Source organism: Thalassophryne amazonica, chromosome 10 (genome assembly GCF_902500255.1).
Source record: "Thalassophryne amazonica chromosome 10, fThaAma1.1, whole genome shotgun sequence".
NCBI lineage: Eukaryota > Metazoa > Chordata > Actinopteri > Batrachoidiformes > Batrachoididae > Thalassophryne > Thalassophryne amazonica.
This window is the reverse complement of record NC_047112.1, coordinates 69099126-69120628: the sequence shown is the minus strand read 5'-3', so window position 1 is coordinate 69120628 and position 21503 is coordinate 69099126. Positions and strand designations below refer to the sequence as shown.

The window sequence follows — 21503 nt, the reverse complement described above, 5'->3', positions numbered from 1 at the left end:
TGGGTGTAATGTGGTCGAACTTTCTGCTTCGTGTCAAAAGTCTGGCTGCAGCATTTTGAAACAATTGGAGAGCCCTAATGCAAGACTGCGGTAAACCAGAAAATAGAACATTGCAGTAGTCCAATCTAGAAGAGATAAACGCATGGATCAAGGTCTCAGCATCAGCCATAGACAGGATGGGACGAATCTTTGCTATAATTCGCAGGTGGAAGAAAGCAGTCCTCATAATATTTCTATTGTGGAGGTCAAAGGACAATGTAGGATCAAAAATTACCCCAAGATTCCTCACTTTGTCAGTGTGATGTATGACACACGAGCCTAGGCTGAGCATTAACTGGTCAAATTGATGCCGATGTCTCACTCGACCAAGAACCATCATCTTACCATCTTATCAGAGTTTAAAAGTAGGACGTTTCTAGACATCCAACTTCTCACTGATGCAAGGCAATCTTCTAAGGATTTTATGTGGATGAGATTACCAGCAGTTATCGGCATGTATAACTGAGTATCATCAGAATAGCAGTGAGTAATCCCAAAACACCGTAATATGTGCCCGAGAGGTACTATATAAAAGGAGAAATGCAAGGGGCCTAAGACAGTCCCCTGTGGAACTCCAAATTAAATGTCAGTAAGGTTAGAGGTAGTGTTACTGTATAAAACACAGTGAGAATGACTGGTCAAGTATGACGTCAGCCATGCAAGGGCACTTCCAGTAATCCCAAAATGATTTTCCAGCCTATCAAGTAGAATATGATGATCCACGGTATCAAATGCAACACTGAGATCTAACAGCACCAGAACCATAGTGGTGTTCGAATCCATTGTAAGCAGTGGATCATTCACCATTTTAGTGAGAGCCGTCTCTGTGGAATGACATTGCAGTGGCTCAAAAAGATTATTCTCAGTAAGACAGTCCACGACCTGTCATGACACCACTTTTTCCAGAATTTTAGAGCAAAATCATAGATTTGATATCGGCCGATAGTTTTTCAATACACTAGGGTCAAGATTAGGTTTCTTAAGTAATGGTTTAATCACTGCAGATTTGAAACATTTAGGAACAGATCCAGAAGTTAAAGAAAGATTAATAATTTCCAGCACAGTCGGCCCAAGAGTGGGCCACGGGTCCTTAAATAGTTTTGTTGGTATAGGATCAAATAAACAGGTTGTGCTTTTTGTTGACGTTACGAGTTTTGTCAGCATGCCTTGTGAGATACTGTCAAATTCTGTAAATCTAGGTAATACCTCAGTAATGGCGCCCACCTCAATAGCAGGGTGTAGTGGCTGGGTTAAGGCATGCTGGGATATGTTTAACCTAATGTCTTCTATTTTATTCTCAAAGTAATCCAGGAAATCTTGTGCTGTAAAAGGAGAGTGAACTCCAGGTGGTTGTCCATGAATAAGTGTTGCCACCGTGTCGAACAAGAACTTTGTGTTATGCTTGTTTTTGTTGATCAAATCAGAGTAATAGGTCCGCTTTGTAGCCAATAATGCATGCTTATAGCCTAAGATAGCATCATGCCACGCAAGGTGGAATACTTCTAATTTTGAACGACGCCATTTCCGTTCTGGACCTCTTGCCTTATGCTTGAGGTCACGCAGGTAATCACTGAACCAAGGTGACTGTGATTTGGGCGAGCGCGGTTTTAACACAGGTGGCGCAATCATGTCGAGTGTAGTTTTGAGCACTGAGTTTAAACTATCCACAAGTCTGTCTACTGATTGGGTATTTGCCAAATGTGAAGCTAAGACATCAGGCAGTCTAGCTTCGAGTTCAGTCTTAGTTGAGGAGTTGATGCATCGCAGTAGCGATATATAAGGTTGCTGTTCCACTAAACACAGCAGCGAAACTGTAAACTTAATAGGTGAGTGATCAGAGACCACTGATGTAAGAGGCATGATGTCAATATTCGTGACAGCAATATCACATGCGAGAACCCGATCCAGGGTATTTCCACTAATGTGCGTCGAGTCCCGAATGCATTGCCGAAATCGCAATGCACCCACAATTTCCATAAATGATTTGCAGAGGGGAACAGAAGACTTATTTATATGAACGTTAAAGTCACCAATGATCAGAATGTTATCTGCACTAGTTGACAAGTTAGAGATGAATGCACCAAATTCATCTAAGAATTCAGAATATGGGCCAGGAGGCCTATATGCAGTAACAAAGATTTTTGCTGATTTTTATTCTTCTGACCTTGGCAATGCGTAATATCCTGAGCAGAGTGGAGAATCCAATGCTCAAACGACTTTTATTTGTGACCCCCAACAGGTAATAAGCTAAACCTAGATTTTTAAATAAGAGCAACACCCCCGCCTTGCTTTGCATCACGAGGGACATGACTAAATGTATATGCTGGTGGGCAGGCCTCATTTAAGGGGAGGACAGCTGTAGGTTTAAGCCACATTTCACATAACCCAATCATATCTAAGTGATGATCAATAATTAGATCATTATTCAACAATGATTTTGAGGACAGTGATCTTATGTTAATGAGACCCAGACTAAGGACCTCAATGGAGTTGACAGTTGAACTGTTTGGATTTAGGTTTGGTTCCAGAGTAGCATATATAAGATGCCTAGAAGTAGGTTTAGGTTTGAGACATTCCACACGTGTTGTAGGTAGCAGACACAAAATCTTTGCTATTGTTGGAACAATCACTGGGCCATCCTCAATTTCAACATCATCCAATGTAGTAATGGGTATTAAGTTTGCAAAGCATATCCCTCTATGATTTTTATGGACACGTCTATGAAGCAGGCCACAGTCTCAACTTGTTGAATTTCCCTCCCTGGCAGATAAACTGCACAATATAATTAGTGGATTTTCTGCACTAATTTCCCCACTAAGCTAATGGATTCCACACCCACATTTGTCATAAGCCTTGCAGGGTCTCTTATCACCTGCTCCATGGCCTGCTGTAAATTCTTAATGTTACCCTCCCTGTAGAGCTCTATCTATGTTCACAGACAAGATGGCAGCGCCTTCCCAAGTAGGGTGGAGGCCATCCGGGATCAGCAAGCCACAGCGGCCTCAGAACGAAGGCCAGTTATCAATAAAGCTAAAGCCTTGCTGTCTACAAAATTGCGCCAGCCACCTATTTAACAATGTCAGCCTGCTATACCCCGGGAGGGGAGGGGACCAAAGATGAGGTTAGGTTCGTAGCAGAACCTTAAAATCGGATCTCACATGGAAAGGAAGCCATTGAATAGATGCCAAAATGGGTGTAATGTGGTCAAATTTTCTCCTTCCTGTCAAAAGTTTGGCAGCAGCATTTTGAACCAGTTGAGAGCCCTAATGCTGGACTGTGGAAAACCAGAAAATAGAACATTGCAGTAGTCCAATCTAGAAGAGACAAATGCATGAATCAGGGTCTCAGCATCAGCCACAGACAGGATGGGATGAAATGGATGAAAGTAATTTTTCCTTCAGAATTCTACTCACAACACCCCATAATGACAACATGAAAAAAGTTTTTGTTTAAATTTTTTGCAAATTTATTAAAAAATAAATAAATTTAAAAAACTAAGAAATCATATGTCCATAAGTATTCACAGTCTTGGCTCAATACTTTATTCATGCACCTTTGGCAGCAATTTCAGCCTCAAGTCTTCTTGAATATGATGCCACAAGCTTGGTGCACCTATCTTTGGGCAGTTTGAACCCATTCCTCTTTGCAGTACCTCTCAAGATCCATCAGGGTGGATGGGGAGTGTCGGCGCACAGTCATTTTCAGATCTCCCCAGGGATGTTCAGTCGGATTCAGGTCTGGGCTCTGGCTGGGCCACTCAAGGACATTCACAGAGTTGTCCTGAAGCCACTCCTTTGATAGCTTGGCTGTGTGCTTAAGGTCAAGGTCAAGGTCAACTTTATTGTCCCATAAGGGAAATTTGTCTTAGGCGTTGCACTACATGAAATGTGGAATGTAGTAATGTGGAAAACCTCTTTATGCTATTTCAAAAAAACTACAAACAATTCTTTGTAAATCTGAACATTATGCTCCAGTCTGCATTGTGTGTCTGCACTTATTAATAAAGATCTCCAGGTCATGGAACAGCAGCCAGAAACTTCTGTGGACTTGCCCAGAGGTGTTGAGTGGAAGGAGTCAGGGACCAGTTTGAATAAGGAAGCTGCCTAGGCAAAAATTTAGGTTGGGAGATCTATTTTTCTTGTCAATGCAGGAGAAGCTTGTGTTTCAGTTGTTCTGATCGGGAAAAAAGCTTTTAAAGCAAGACATTATGTTAATCTGACTGAAAAGTTAATTTATTGACTTGAAAAAGGTTATAAAGTAATAATCGCAACACAGAAAATTACCCAGTTACAAACAATTAACTTTTTCACTTCCAGCAATTCAATGAATTAGGTGATTTTCAGTATGTGTCTTGAATGATTTATGAGAGTGTTTCACATTATTACACATAACTTAATTTCTGTACTTATTTGTTTTGGTTTCTTTGGCTGTGTGGATTATTTGGGTTGTTACTGACATCTGGTGAAAATTCATGTCAATAGCACCTTCAGAAATATACACTCAACAAAAATATAAATGCAACACTTTTGGTTTTGCTCCCATTTTGTATGAGATGAACTCAAAGATCTAAAACTTTTTCCACATACACAATATCACCATTTCCCTCAAATATTGTTCACAAACCAGTCTAAATCTGTGATAGTGAGCACTTCTCCTTTGCTGAGATAATCCATCCCACCTCACAGGTGTGCCATATCAAGATGCTGATTAGACACCATGATTAGTGCACAGCTGTGCCTTAGACTGCCCACAATAAAAGGCCACTCTGAAAGGTGCAGTTTTATCACAGAGCACAATGCCACAGATGTCGCAAGATTTGAGGGAGCGTGCAATTGGCATGCTGACAGCAGGAATGTCAACCAGAGTTGTTGCTCGTGTATTGAATGTTCATTTCTCTACCATAAGCCGTCTCCAAAGGCGTTTCAGAGAATTTGGCAGTACATCCAACCAGCCTCACAACCGCAGACCATGTGTAACCACACCAATCCAGGACCTCCACATCCAGCATGTTCACCTCCAAGATCGTCTGAGACCAGCCACTCGGACAGCTGCTGAAACAATCGGTTTGCATAACCAAAGAATTTCTGCACAAACTGTCAGAAACCGTCTCAGGGAAGCTCATTTGCATGCTCGGCGTCCTCATCGGGGTCTCGAACTGACTCCAGTTTGTCGTCGCAACTTCGCACAGCCATTGAAGAGGAGTGGAACAACATTCCACAGGCCACAATTGACAACCTGATCAACTCTATGCGAAGGAGATGTGTTGCACTGCATGAGGCAAATGGTGGTCACACCAGATACTGACTGGTATCCCCCCCCCCCCCCCCCCAATAAAACAAAACTGCACCTTTCAGAGTGGCCTTTTATTGTGGGCAGTCTAAGGCACACCTGTGCACTAATCATGGTGTCTAATCAGCATCTTGATATGGCACACCTGTGAGGTGGGATGGATTATCTCAGCAAAGGAGAAGTGCTCACTATCACAGATTTAGACTGGTTTGTGAACAATATTTGAGGGAAATGGTGATATTGTGTATGTGGAAAAAGTTTTAGATCTTTGAGTTCATCTCATACGAAATGGGAGCAAAACCAAAAGTGTTGCGTTTATATTTTTGTTGAGTATATTTACTGAGAAAAATAGGGATGTGCTCATTACTTATTTTACTTGTGTGTTTTGTTATATTTTGTTACATCTGATTTACCATGTTGTGAATTTTGTGGCATTAATGAGAAAAATGCTTTTGTTATGGTACAAAACAAAAACAAGTTCACCGCCGGCTTTTTTTAGACTGCGTCCACTGGTCTGTTTACATAAATGTCTTCATCTTCTGATGTTGTAATCATTTGGACGTAGGTTCCATCATTTACCCCAATAACACCAGAGAAGCCTGTTGTATTCGGAAATGCTGTTTTCTGAGCCTGCAAGGTGTGAATGTCCAAAAAAAAAAAAAAAGTATGAATGTCCAGTGGAAAGGAAATGAACTGCAACAGAATAAGAGGTTCTTAAAGTGCTGCAATTATCCTGGGAGCAGGGTGCTGTTTTCACAGGTGTGTGGACAAGATAAATCAAAACTGACTGGACGGATTTCATCCAAACTTGGTAGGAATGTTACCAAAATAAATATCTAGAGCTGATTGCATTTTGAAGTCGCTTGGTCAAGATAAGATATTTCTTTATTATTCCCACATGGGGAAATTTGCAAAGTTCAAAGGTAAAGGTTATGCACTGTAAAAAAAAAAAAGAATTCTGTTAAATTAACGGTGAAATTCTGTGAAATCACAACATAAAGAAATTGTAGAAAGAAAAACAATGGAGTGGTGTTTAATTTACAGCAATAATGTGTAAAATGTGGAACCAAACTGAATTGTAAATTTAACAGTACAAATATGTTAAAATAATCATATACCATTGTATATTTTACAAATGACTGTAGTTTAAACACAGAAAAACCATAATACCAAAAACTGTCCAATACAGTGAGATTTTACAGATGAGAATTTTCACAAATACAGTAAAAAACTGATAATTAAAGGTTTGAAAAAAGAGGTGATGTGTCTGTTTAAACTACATTTTGAGGGCAATTAAACATAAGGTGACCGGTTTGCAGAGATTTTATCTTCTAAATAGACAATAAAATTACAACAGGTTTACAGTATAACATTTACATGTTTTATGTAAAGCCATTTGCATATTCCCTGTAATTTTTACAAAATTATCCTGGTAACCACAGCTGCCAGAATTTTTCCGTAAAAGCAAGGGAATTTTTTACAGTGTGGAAAACATGGCCTGCCAAACATGAGATTTTTTTGTTTGTTTTGTGCATATCTGAGCAACTAAGAAGCCCAGATGGACTATTAGATTTTGGAGTTTTGGCAAAGGTCAAAGGACAAGATAAACAGGCTATGAAAACAACCAAGATGCCTAGATGGATGATCTCTAGAGCCCACATTGATCATCAGTATAAGTCACCATAATGAAGTCACACTCCCTTGTCTCCTCTGCTTAAGAAGCTCTAAAGCTTCCTAAAAGTTCTCATCATTCTTAACAGCTTTTCACCTTTGGAGCTCTTTTAAGGGTTAAGATGCTTTATGATTAACTCTCATCATTACTAGGATTTACTCTTGGTTTTTCAGGGGAACTGACCATAATTCTAACATTTTTCTTAGAATTTTCGCATGAGGAGCAACTCTTTGTCCCAGGAGGCTTTGGGGCCCTGGAGGCTCCGTGATTGCAAGAAAATGAGCTGTATCAGTTCATCTGTTCCAGTATTTTTGCTGAACTAAAACTGTGCAGAGGTTGGTGTGTTCTGTGTTGTTTATTACAATAAAAGGTGACATTCTATGCTGTCGTCTTGTGTTCCTCTTTTGAACTCAAACCCAAATAATTCCTCGATCCTGTGGGGCTGTAAATGTAGTTTCCTCCACTGTTGTTGTTTTTGTGTTGCTGAGGTGATGAAGTTTTATTCTCACACCAATAGGTCGCGGGGCTCCTAAGCTGCTGCGCGCCTCCACCTCTGCCGCTCATTGGTCCACTGAGCAGCTTCAGCACCACGCAGGCTGAACAGCGACACTCAGCCGTGCACACGTTTCTTCTGCTTTGATGTCTTTGTTTCTTTCGGATGCATGTTTATAATTCAGTCCGCATCAGTCTGTCTGGTTCCTGACGGTGAGGAACCCTCCTGCGTCGTCTCCGAGGGGAGCCGGATCGTCCACGTCACGGATGCTCAGACTGCTCCCATTTGGTGGTTTGTCTCTTGTGCACTCGGCAGTCATGCAGCCCGAATCCTCGAACGCCGCCTTCAGCAGCCTCTCATGTGCAGCGCATCATCAGCACCGGCATCGGCTCCACGCGCCGGCGCCCCGGTCTGCGCCGGCCCGCCGATGTCTCCTGTGACATGACGGTCCAGGGACGAAAGAAGGGGGTTAAAGGTTACGGGCAGGAGCTCAGTAATGATGTTCGATCCGGTATCCGCGCCAAAAGTCATTGTTGTTCTCCGGAGGCCTGCCCGCCTCGCTCGCCTGTTGCCCTGAACGCTCCAACGGCGCAGCATGGGCTGCATCCAGAGCATCGCCTGCAACAAGTCCCGCATCAAACGAGAGAGCATCGTGGTGTACGACCTGTCCGCCACCATCGACAACTACCCCACAGTCATCGAGGAGAACTCGCCCATCGTGCTCCGCTACAAGACGCCCTATTTCAAAGCGTCGGCGCGGATTGTGATGCCGCCCATTCCGCGCAGGGAGACATGGGTGGTGGGCTGGATCCAGGCGTGCACCCACATGGAATTTTACAACACGTACGGAGACGTCGGCATGTGAGTCCAGTGTACACTCAGTGTCCCCGCTGCGCCCCGGAGGCGGGCGCGTAAAAGTGCGCGCGTAAAAGCAAAGTGTGGAGGGCGTGTGCGTCCCTGGAGATACTGTGGGCATGTGTGCGCGCTTGCGTGCAGCGGAGTGTTTGTGCACACTGCAGGTTAACTGCACTTGTCATCCTCCGTTCATTCAACCGCCCACCGTGAGATTGTGTTCCTGTGACTTTGGCACCGAAATATTAACCAAAAAAATAACTGTTCCAACACTCAGTGCGCCCACGGAGATATGCACGCGCGCGCACACACACACACACGTGGAAGCATATGTAAGAGTGTTTCGTGCCTTTGTGCGTGTGTGTGTGTGTGTGGGGGGGGGGGTCATCAGATTGACATGAAAACACTTGTGCGCAACAAAGACACGATGATAGATAATAACTGAGACAGAATTTTAGAACATTTATAAACTGTCTTATTATACCCACAACAAAACAACAAAAGCCATCAGAGGGCTGATGCACTTTATACACACTTTGAGCGACCACACACTTGTGATGCTTCTTATCTGAGTCTCTCGAAGTGACTGCTCATTTGATGTAGGGTCATTCCAGTGGTAGCCAAGGGTCCGACCTAGAACTACAGACATCTAGTTCTCACCTTAGGTCACTGGTTAGTGTCCAAATCTCCCAACCATACGGTAGGAAGTACCAGGACCTGAAAGACTTGAGTCTTCATTCTCCTGCAAAGGTACTGGTATCATCAAACACCTCTGTCCAGCAACATCACGACTCCATAAGCTCTTCACAGGCATTTTGCTGATGTCAAAGACCAAGTTCAACACTTTGGCTGCATACAGATACACTTCTGATGGTCAAGTCCAGGAAGTCGTTGAAGGACAGGATCTTAGCAATGATCCAAGACAATCACAAACTTAAATACTTCAACCCCTCATTCAGCTTCTCAAGTGCTGCATTAAGGGCATACAGTGATTTTTCAAACATCACAGCATCATTCACAAAGTCAACATAAGTAAACCTTTCTTCACTGACAAAGGCACCCACAGTGCATCCTGAAAGTATTCACAGCACTTCACTTTTTCCACGTTTTGTTATGTTTACAGTCTTATTACAAAATGGATGAAATTCATGTTTTCCTCAACATTCTATACACAATACCCCTTAATGACAAAGCGAATTCTTTTTTTTCTTTTTGTAAATTCATAAAAAACAAAACAAAACAAATAAATCACATGTGCATAAGTATTCACAGCCTTTGCCATGAAGCTCAATATTGAGCTCAGGTGCCTCCTGTTTCCACTGATCATCCTTGAGATGTTTCTACAGCTTAACTGGAGTCCACCTGGGGTCAATTCAATTGACTGGACATGATTTGGAAAGATACACACCTGTCTACATATAAGGTCTTACAGCTGACAGTCAGAGCGCAAACCAAGCATGAAGTCAAAGGAATTGTCTGTAGACCTCCGAGACAGGATTGTCTGGAGGCACAAATCTGGGGAAGGGTACAGAAACATTTCTGCTGCTTTGAAGGTCCCAATGAGCACAGTGGCCTCCATCATCCATAAATGGAAGACGTTCAGATCCACCAGGACTCTTCCTAGTATTGGTCTCCCGTCTAAACTGAGTGATCAGGGGTGAAGTACCTTAGTCAGGGAGGTGGCCAAGAACACGATGGTTACTCTGTCAGAGCTCCAGCATTCCTCTGTGGATAGAGGAGAATCTTCCAGAAGGACAACCATCTCTGCAGCAATCCATATCCTTGCAGCATCATGCTGTGGGGATGTTTTTCAGCAGCAGGAACGGGAAACTAGTCAGGATTGAGGGAAAGATGAATGCAGCAATGTACAGAGACATCCTGGATGAAAACCTGCTCCAGAGCGCTCTTGACCTCAGAGTGGGGCGACAGTTCATCATTCAGCAGGACAATGACCCTAAGCACACTGCAGCCAAGATATCAAAGGACTGCACTGACTGCACTGACGTTCCCCATCCATCCTGATGGCTGATGGAACTTGAGAGGTGCTGCAAAGATGAATGGACCAAACTGCCCAAAGATAGGTGCACCAAGCTTGTGGCATCATATTCAAGAAGACTTGAGGCTGCAATTGCTGCCAAAGGTGCATCAACAAAGTATTGAGCAAAGGCTGTTATATATATATATATATATATATATATATATATATATATATATATATATATATATATATATATATATATATATATATATATATATATATATATATATATACGAGGTCTGTGAGAAAACTATCCGACCTTTTTATTTTTTTCAAAAACTATATGGATTTGAATCATGTGTGCTTGCATCAGACAAGCTTGAACCTTCGTGCGCATGCGTGAGTTTTTTTTCACGCCTGTCGGTTGCGTCATTCGCCTGTGGGCAGGCTTGAGTGAGCACTGGTCCACCCCCCTCGTCGGATTTTTATTGTTTAGGAATGGTGGAGCGACTGCCGCTTTGTTCCATGAAAATTTTTTCATAAACTCTGCCAAACAGCCAGATGGAAACCATTTAGAAGATTCAGATGGCTTTCGGTGAAGATTCTATTGGTATCACACGGATTAAGGACCATTAAAACTGGATTAAAAACGGCCCATGGCGGCGGAGGGCGCACCGCGCCCCGAGCGGCCATCGACAGGCTAGAACGAGCAGATCACTTCCAAATTTAAGGCTCTGTTGATGCAGGACGTCGTGTGACTAGCAGAGAAGTTTCAGAAGAGGTCGGGATCAGCACTTTATCGGCACATTCCACTGTTAAAGGAGATTTTGTAATGAAAGACGTGCGGATGGATTCGCGCGTCAGGACGCAGCCAGTCATGGCGCGGGACAAACAACACCTCCGTGTTGGAAACCATTCGTAAGATTCAGATGGCTTTCGGTGGCTTTTCAGTCGAGTGAGTATCCGAGAAATTGTTTAACAGCTGGGCATGTTCCAACTTGTCCTGTGAGACTTCCAACACAGAGGTGTTAATTGTCCAGCGCCATGAGCAGCTGCGTCCCGACACGCAAATCTGTCCACACGTCTTTCTTAATCCATGTGATACCGATAGAATCTTCACCGAAAGCCATCTGAATCTTCCAAATGGTTTCCATCTGGCTGTCTGGCAGAGTTTCTGAAAAAATTTTCATGGAGCAAAGCGGCAGTCGCTCCGCCATTCCTAAACAATAAAAATCCGACGAGGGGGGTGGACCAGTGCTCACTCAAAGCCTGCCCACAGGCGAATGATACAACCGACAGGCGTGAAAAAACTCACGCATGTGCACGAAGGTTCAAGCTTGTCTGATGCAAGCGCACATGATTCAAATCCAGAATAGTTTTTGAAAAAAATAAAAAGGTCGGATACTTTTCTAACAGACCTCGTATATATATATATATATATATATATTTGCAAACATTAACAAAAAATTGTCATTGTTGTCATTATAGGGTGTTGTGAGTAGAATTTTGAAGGGGAAAAAAATTTAATTTACTCCGTTTTAGAATAAGGCTGTAACACAACAAAATGTGGAAAAAGTGAAGTGCTGTGAATACTTTCCGGATGCTCTGTAAACTGTTGGTTTCCATAAATCTATCCAGCACCCAGTCCATGCAAGCATCAAACAGTGGCATTCCTCTGAGAAGATATCAGAGAGACTCTGCCCGCAAGGAGCAACTTGAAGATCAACAACCCGGCTCAGTGGTACCCGAGTAAATTGCCCGTCTGACAGAATAGAATCAAGTATCCTGTGGTCACCCCCCCCCCCTCTCTCTCTCTCACACACACACACACACACACACACACACACACACACACACACACACACACACACACACACACACACACACACACACACACACACACACACACACTCCAGGCCATGTGTTAGAACCTCCAGTCCAATGTTCAGTTTTTTTTAAATAACAAAAACTTGCTGTCTGCTCTCACATGTGCATTGAGGTTAATAAGTGATTACAAGAATCAACTCTGGAACGGGCAAATAGATGAACCCGTGCCTCTCTGTTCGCCACTGGTCAAATCATTGCAATATTATGCAAATTCAAAAAGGGAATTCATAGTCAGCATTTCATTGGGGACAAATGTTAACGCAGGTGTTCCTGGGGAATGGCAAAAAATATATAATATATAATATCTGTTGTTACTGAAACAGCCATTTAACTAGGATCAAAGATCAGAATGTGTGTTTTCAGTCATTTTTAGAAAAAAATGGTTCCTTATGTCAAATAGAAACTGAGCTGTTTAAGCACAAAATCTGCTCTGCAGCTTCAGTGATTACTGAGATGTGAGCAGGGGGTGAATGTTGTTTTTGGCTCCAGTGTCTGATAAAGTGATCCATCAGAACACACAGAAACTTGCATCTTGCAAATAATCTGATACCAACATAGACCAGAAAATCATTGTTTCCTACAATATGGTGTAACATCCACTGAAAAACACATTCAAGGACATGACGTACGAGTGGAATATCTTGTTATTTATGGAATTGTTGGAGTCTTACACAAACAATATTTCATATGTGATTGTCCAACACACTGCTGCGAGATGGTTTATCACATCATCCAAATTAAAAAACATTTACAACTAGAACAGTCACTCAGGGAGCGCAGTGTCAGTGCCTTCCAGCTCTTTGATCCCCGCAAAGAGATTCTTTGTGATTCTGTGATTCCATAATATCTGGTTCTGTGTGGCTTTGACATTTGATTGGTTCTGTCCATAATAAAACCACTCGAACAATCCTTCTACCACATTTGTGACTTTACCCTTGACTTTTAAAGGTCATCCAAGGTGAAAGGTCATGTAACCAACAGAAAGGTGAGCTCTAACTTCATCTTAGTGTTTAAAAGCAACCTCAGGTCCATCTGTTACCAACAGTCATTCTAAAAGTTTGACCAGTCAAAGTTAAAGTTCATGTTGTTGCCAATATAAAACCACTGAGGAGGACGGTAACAAAACTTTGTGTCAGTGCTGTGAATCACAAAACCTTTTGAAACACCTGTGTTTTGAACATTGTTCCAGAGTTTAGATGACATGGAAGACATCATGTGCTCTATTGCCATCTAGTGAACACTGGCACCTGCTGGACAGTTCAGGAATGTGCTTCCATGTCAAATGATTCATTTCATACTTAAAGGCTGCACTAGAATATCTCCAGTCATAAGACAAAGCCACAGTCAGAGTGATGCAGTTTGTGTCTCCTTGCAGGTCGAGTTGGGAGCTGCCCCAGCTTCGTGAAGGCCTTGTGAGGGCCATCAGCGACTCCGATGGTGTGAGCTACCCGTGGTATGGAAACACAACAGAGACCGTCACCATCGTCGGCCCCACCTCCAAACCATCTCGGTTCATCATCAGCATGAATGACAACTTCTACCCCAGTGTCACCTGGGCAGTGCCGGTCAGCCAATCCAACACGCCCTTACTGACGAACATCAAAAGAGATCAGAGCTTCACCACATGGCTGGTGGCGCTCAATGCCACGTCCAGGCAGAAGATCCTGTTACATACCATCAAGTGGAGGATGAGGGTGGATATTGTGGTGGATCCATTGCTGCCTCTGGGCTCCAGGGCCAAACTGGTAGGCCCAGTCTACCAGGACCAGCCTCGGGTACTGACTCGCATGGAGCCCATTCCTCCTAATGCCACAGGGAGGCCTAATGCCAATGATGCCCAGGTTCTTATGTGGAGGCCAAGGAGAGGCCCTCCGCTTGTGGTCATTCCGCCTAAATAGCACGTTAGTGTCCATTTCATGTTACTGAAAAGTTAAACAGGCTGCATTTCTACAGGCAAGCGGAGATTTTGTGCCAAACTCTGCAATGCTGTTGTTCCACCAATAGGTGACAACTGCCTTAATTCCCAGCGCTGCCTTCAACTATCCAGAATTAGTGTCTACTGCTGGTGCTGCTGGACTCCTCAGTGTAGAAGCTTTTCCTCCAGCCTGGTTTAGGACTTTTAAAAACCACCAACAGTGCTGGAACGTAATACAAACCTGTAGCAGACCTGTAGGAGCAACCATCAGGCCAAAATACTCCTTTCACCTGTTTAAAAGGCTCAATAATTATACAACAGTTATGTGACATGGGAGGATTGTCGAGATAGACTGAGGTGACTGTTGTACAGGTACAAGGACGATGGAACTGTGGCAGCAGTTAATCCACGAGGACAACGAAAGAGGCTGTGGAGCCTGCAGGGTGGAGTCCAGGCCTGGTGCTTTATCACACCGTACTCCCTCACACAGCCAGGGGCTTCATTGGCTGCATCATAGTGAAATAATCAAGAATTAAAAATAAATCATGCATCCTCACAATCAAGTTTGTTATGATGTGCAGAAAAAACAGAAATGGTTATTCAGACAGTATTTATGCACTAAAGAAGCTGCAGTCGACTACAGGGCAGGAGGAACATCTCAGCACTTCATCAGTGGAAATAACTATTCAAGGACAAGTTCATATTTTACAACCACAGTCATGTTAAAATATTAAAACCAACTAGCGTGTTGTCCGTGGGAATCCATGGGCTCTATATTGGGTCGTGTTATAAAATAGGAAGCTGACGTTTTTCAAGGGTGGTAATAAATTATGCAAAGTTTCTATAATGAGTTGGAATGGTGTGTGAGTCCAGAATGTTTTTAAAACCTTAGACCTCAACAGTTTTTAGAAGAAGAACTCAGCCCTTTTATTTCCTGTTAATTATGTATTTTTTAATGTTAATTTACTGTCTTAATGTATTTATAAATTGTTTAGGTTCTTGTTATCATATACACACTATTATTATTATTATTATTATTATTATTATTATTATTATTATTATTATTATTATTATTATATTGTTAGTTCTATTTTGTCATTTGATTTTTAAATGGACCACAATGGAAATAAGTGTTTTCACTTTCTTGTGTCATCCATGTATTTTTAACGTATTTACAATTATAGTATGTACTTACACTGAACTTACTAAATAAAATCACGCATACACATACACAGATGCCACTTGACTTTCAAAATATAGATGATTTACCGCCCCCTGCTGGAATGGTGTGTGAGTCCAGAAAGTAGTTATCAATGTCCATTGTTCACTGTTGTTAGGTAATATCCACAGTTTCTCCAAATATATTCTTCCTGTGAATTTTCCGTTTTCACACCGTTCATCCTTGACCCAAAATACATAAACATACCAAATGGCAAATGTCAGTTCTCCCCAGTTTCTCCGTGATCAAAGCCAAACACACACACACACACACACACACACACACACACACACACACACACACACACACACACACACACACACACACACACACACACACACACACACACACAGAGGCCACTTGGCTATTACTGATGAAGCCTCTGAACAGCTCCACTCAGTTTGGATGATTGCATTGTATGTGAGAAATTCTTTGTCCAACCTGCTGAAAAGTAAATACGTTATCAAAATGATGTCTGAGCTCCAACTGCATTTTACCGAACATTGAAATTGCACTGTTACATGTTATTCCAAGACTTTGTAACCTATAAAATGTAGTGAATGACTGACCGAGCTCAAGTTCATCTCCAGATTAAAAAAGGCAAATAATAAGGATAATATACAATATGATACAAAAAGCAGCTTGGTTTTGCTGATGTAAGTCAAAGTTTTGTCGTTGCCCATTGACACCTGGTACAGCAGGTAGATCAGTGGGATGAGGACTTGAGGACTTGCTGGTCACTCTTCCAATCTGTGTCCTTGAATCTGACACTTCATTTGCTTTGTCCCAGACTCCACCCGGGGATGCAACCTGCGTTGGAATGGTATTCCCTCCAGGGGGAGTTGTAGACTCATCTACGTCATGCTACAGTATCCAGAGATAAGCACCAGCACCAGGGCCTATATAGGATTTGTACTTCACAAGCCACCGTGCATGTGAAATTAGTGTATGAGTTCCGGTTTGGTGCTGATCATTGTTTTGTCTTTTCCCTGAGTAGTAGTGCAAAAATTACTGAACAAAAGTTCTTGATAGCTGCAGCTTGTCTTGTTGACAGTCCCTAAACTTTTGTGATCTTAGGGTAATTTCCTTATTGGACCCCTACAGGCCACAAACATCCAACAAGAGCTGCAGTTTTGGAGATGCTCTGGTCCAGTCATCCAGCAATTGGACAGAAGCCAAATCACAATTTGTCTTTTGTCAAAGTCACTCAAATCTTTATGTGTCACCATTTTTCCTGCTTTCAATGCATCAACTTTGAGGACAAAATGTTAACTTGCTGTAATGACATATTCATTGTTATTCATGTCACCTGACAATGGTCACAATCTTATGGCTGATCTGTGTACAAACTGGAACTCAACATATTTGTTTGCAGATGCTGCAGTAAACACAGCTCAGGTCTAGGAACACGCGCTGACGTCACATGCTGCTTTATCCATCACACCACAAAACATCCCTGAATCCTGCACAGCAGCCACCCAGGCAGACCGCCAGCACATCCAGGATACATCTCAGCAAAACACCACTTTGCATTGTAAGTCATGACAAGACAGTGACTGCACCATATATTCAGTTCTGCCACCTGCTGGACATGACAGAGATTGTTGCAGGGAATAATTATCATATACATGTTGGAAATTAGGAGCCCGTGTAGTTGAAGTTACATATAATCTGAAACTAACCATGTTTGCTATTTTTTTCCCCATTTCCCAAACCAAGTAATGGTGAGATTACTTTAAGAAATAATGCTGGTACCAATGATAACAAAGAAGGCTCACACACACTCATCTTCAACCGCTTAGTCCAATTAAGGATAGCAGGGGCTGGAACCTATCCCAGCAGTCATAGAGCGCAAGGCAGGGTACACCCAGGACAGGACGCCAGTCTGTCACAGGACCACAAACAGACAAACAAACACAGTCACACCCACACGCACACCTATGGACAATTTAAAGATTCCAATCCACCTAACCCGCATGTCTTTGGATGTGGGAGGAAACCGGAGCACCCGGAGGAAACCCAGGCAAACACGGGGAGAACATGCAAACTCCACAGAGAAAGGCCACAGGTGGGAATCAAACCCCTGACCTTCCCGCTGTGAGGCAACAGTGCTAACCACTAAGCCATCGTGCTGCCCACAAAGAAGGCTGTGATGTTCTTTGTTGATAATTTGAGCAGTGGATTTTTGTTAGTTTGTGTGTGTGTGTGTGTGTGTGTGTGTGTGTGTGTGTGTGTGTGTGTGTGTGTGTGTGTGTGTGTGTGTGTGTGTGTGTGTGTGTGTGTGTGTGTGTGATTTGACCCTCAAGCAGAGGGTCACCCCTTTGAGTCTGGTCTGCTTGAGGTTTCTTCCTCAAATCATGAGAGGAAATGTTTCCTAATTTTTGCGATAAATTTGTCATAGTGACGTCTCATGGCATCAGAAGAAGGAACAGTGTAAATAAAATCTGACAGAAACAAAAAGATGCCACACTGATGATGACATTGGACATTTGACCAATCAGTATGAAGAACTGCTGCTGCTGCTGCTGTTGGAGCTGAAAGGTCATGTGAAGGAGGCTGCCTTTTTGTGACTGAAATGAGGGCTGTGGACTCTTCCAGTGGGCTGACAAATGAAATGTGCCACATTGACGGATCCCCAAAATAAATACATCAAATATGAAGAAATATGGCATTGAATAGAGTTTTGTATAGTTTGTGACTTTCTTTTCAAATTACAAATATTTAGATTATTTGCCACTAAATGAAACTCTGTTTGCATCTTACAACATTTCATGTCATCTTGAACCTGAGGAAGTGAAGATGTCTCGGACAGCTGTGCCGCTCGCTGTCTGTATTCAGACAGAATCACCCTTCTTCATACCCACCTCATCCACAAAACCCTGGATGCACAATCACCCCGAGCACAGTTAGGCTGCAAGTCCTGCAAGCTTTTACATTAGGCAGGTGTGGACAGTGTGCACGAAGCAAAAACAGCAGCTGAAGGCCCACGCTGGCAGGAGCACAGCACCAATATGTTCATGCACAGAATTACAGAAGTCATTGTGGAAATTTGAAGCTATTATACAAAAAAAAAAAGGAAAACTATGCAAAAAGCTAAGCCACAATATGTTGGCTTTAAGGGTTTTTATTAGCAGAAATCAAATCAAATCAAAATCAAATCAATTTTATTTATATAGCGCCAAATCACAACAGTTGCCCCAAGGCGCATTATATTGCAGGGCAAAAGCCATACAATAATTACAGAAAAACCCCAACGGTCAAAACGACCCCCTATGAGCAAGCACTTGGCGACAGTGGGAAGGAAAAACTCCCTTTTAACAGGAAGAAACCTCCAGCAGAACCAGGCTCATGGAGGGGCAGTCTTCTGCTGGGACTGGTTGGGGCTGAGGGGAGAGAATCAGGAAAAAGACATGCTGTGGAAGACAGCAGAGATCAATCACTAATGATTAAATGCAGAGTGGTGCATACATAGCAAAAAGAGAAAGAAACACTCAGTGCATCATGGGAACCCCCCAGCAGTGAGGGTGTCTGTCTCCCTGATCCGAATTGGGAGCTGGTTCCACAGGAGAGGAGCCTGAAAGCTGAAGGCTCTGCCTCCCATTCTACTCTTAAAAACCCTATGAACTACAAGTAAGCCTGCAGACTGAGAGCGAAGCGCTCTATTGGGGTGATATGGTACTAAGAGGTCCCTAAGATAAGATGGGACCTGATTATTCAAAACCTTATAAGTAAGAATAAGAATTTTAAATTCTATTCTAGAATTAACAGGAAGCCAAAGAAGAGAGGCCAATATGGGTGAGATATGCTCTCTCCTTCTAGTCCCTGTCAGTACTCTAGCTGCAGCATTTTGAATTAACTGAAGGCTTTTCAGGGAACTTTTAGGACAACCTGATAATAATGAATTACAATAGTCCAGCCTAGAGGAAATAAATGCATGAATTAGTTTTTCAGCATCACTCTGAGACAAAACCATTCTAATTTTAGAGATATTGCGCAAATGTAAAAAAGCAGTCCTACATATTTGCTTAATATGGGCATTGAAGGACATATCCTGATCAAAAATGACTCCAAGATTTCTCACAGTATTACTAGAGGTCAGGGTAATGCCATCCAGAGTAAGGATCTGGTTAGACACCATGTTTCTAAGATTTGTGGGGCCAAGTACAATAATTTCAGTTTTATCTGAATTTAAAAGCAGGAAATTAGAGGTCATCCATGTCTTTATGTCTGTAAGACATTCCTGCAGTTTAACTAATTGGTGTGTGTCCTCTGGCTTCATGGATAGATAAAGCTGGGTATCATCTGCGTAACAATGAAAATTTAAGCAATGCTTGCTAATAATACTGCCTAAGAGAAGCATGTACAAAGTGAATAAAATTGGTCATAGCACAGAACCTTGTGGAACTCCATAATTAACCTTAGTCTGTGAAGAAGACTCCCCATTTACATGAACAAATTGTAATCTGTTAGATAAATATGATTCAAACCACCGCAGCGCAGTGCCTTTAATACCTATGGCATGCTCTAATCTCTGTAATAATATTTTATGGTCAACAGTATCAAAAGCAGCACTGAGGTCTAACAGGACACGCACAGAAATGAGTCCACTGTCTGAGGCCATAAGAAGATCATTTGTAACCTTCACTAATGCTGTTTCTGTACTATGATGAATTCTGAAACCTGACTGAAACTCTTCAAATAGAGCATTCCTCTGCAGATGATCTGCAGAGGAATGCAGCTGTCTGCAGCTCTGCAGCTGTTTTACAACTACCCTTTCAAATAATTTTTGAGAGAAAAGGAAGGTTGGAGATTGGCCTATAATTAGCTAAGATAGCTGGGTCAAGTGATGGCTTTTTAGTAATGGTTTAATTACTGCCACCTTAAAAGCCTGTGGTACATAGCCAACTAATAAAGATAGATTGATCATATTTAAGATCGAAGCATTAATTAATGGTAGGGCTTCCTTGAGCAGCCTGGTAGGAATGGGGTCTAATAGACATGTTGATGGTTCGGGAGGAAGTGACTAATGAAAATAACTCAGACAGAACAATCGGAGAGAAAGAGTCTAACCAAATACCAGCATCACTGAAAGCAGCCAAAGATAACGATATGTCTTTGGGATGGTTATGAGTAATTTTTTCTCTAATAGTTAAAATTTTATTAGCAAAGAAAGTCATGAAGTCATTACTAGTTAAAGTTAAAGGAATACTCGGCTCAATAGAGCTCTGACTCTTTGTCAGCCTGGCTACAGTGCTGAAAAGAAACCTGGGGTTGTTCTTATTTTCTTCAATTAGTGATGAGTAGTAAGATGTCCTAGCTTTACGAAGGGCTTTTTTTTATAGAGCAACAGACTCTTTTTCCAGGCTAAGTGAAGATCTTCTAAATTAGTGAGATGCCATTTCTTCTCCAACTTACGGGTTATCTGCTTTAAGCTGCGAGTTTGTGAGTTATACCACGGAGTCAGGCACTTCTGATTTAAGGCTCTCTTTTTCAGAGGAGCTACAGCATCCAAAGTTGTGCTCAATGAGGATGTAAAACTATTGACGAGATAATCTATCTCACTCACAGAGTTTAGGTAGCTACTCTGCACTGTGTTGGTATATGGCATTGGAGAACATAACAAAGAAGGAATCATATCCTTAAAAATAGTTACAGCGCTTTCCGAAAGACTTCTACTGTAATGAAACTTATTCCCCACTGCTGGGTAGTCCATTAAAGTAAATGTAAATGTTATTAAGAAATGATCAGACAAAAGGGGTTTTCAGGGGATACTGTTAAGTCTTCAATTTCCATACCATAAGTCAAAAGAAGATCTAAAGTATGATTAAAGTGGTGGGTGGACTCATTTACATTTTGAGCAAAGCCAATTGAGTCTAATAATAGATTAAATGCAGTGTTGAGGCTATCATTCTCAGCATCTATGTGGATGTTAAAATCGCCCACTATAATTATCTTATCTGAGCTAGGCACTAAGTCAGACAAAAGGTCTGAAAATTCACAGAGAAACTCACAGTAACGACCAGGTGGACGATAGATAACAACAAATAAAACAATAGAAATGAAATACAGCATTCATAACAACTTCATTCGTGTGTAATTACCTGCAACTATGAATCAATGACTTCACAAGCTTTGAATGATCCCTCCATCAGTTTGATA

At 42.1% G+C, this 21503-nt stretch overlaps 1 protein-coding gene across 1 annotated transcript; it reads left to right on the top strand.

Moving 5' to 3' along the window:
* Positions 1-7998: 7998 nt before the first annotated feature.
* LOC117519543 (protein FAM78B-like) lies at positions 7999-14662 on the top strand. The gene is made up of 2 exons (XM_034180840.1): positions 7999-8354; positions 13586-14662. The coding sequence occupies exons 1-2, from the start codon at positions 8089-8091 to the stop codon at positions 14106-14108; spliced, it is 789 nt and encodes a 262-aa protein (XP_034036731.1). The 5' UTR covers positions 7999-8088; the 3' UTR covers positions 14109-14662.
* Positions 14663-21503: the final 6841 nt, after the last annotated feature.

What these genes read in the sequence shown, in the direction of transcription:
- LOC117519543 (XM_034180840.1), top strand. Translation starts at nt 8,089, where the DNA reads ATGGGCTGCATCCAGAGCATCGCCTGCAACAAGTCCCGCATCAAACGA. An exon ending in ACGTACGGAGACGTCGGCAT is followed by an intron (nt 8,355 to 13,585) that starts GTGAGTCCAGTG and finishes GTCTCCTTGCAG; the next exon opens with GTCGAGTTGGGAGCTGCCCC.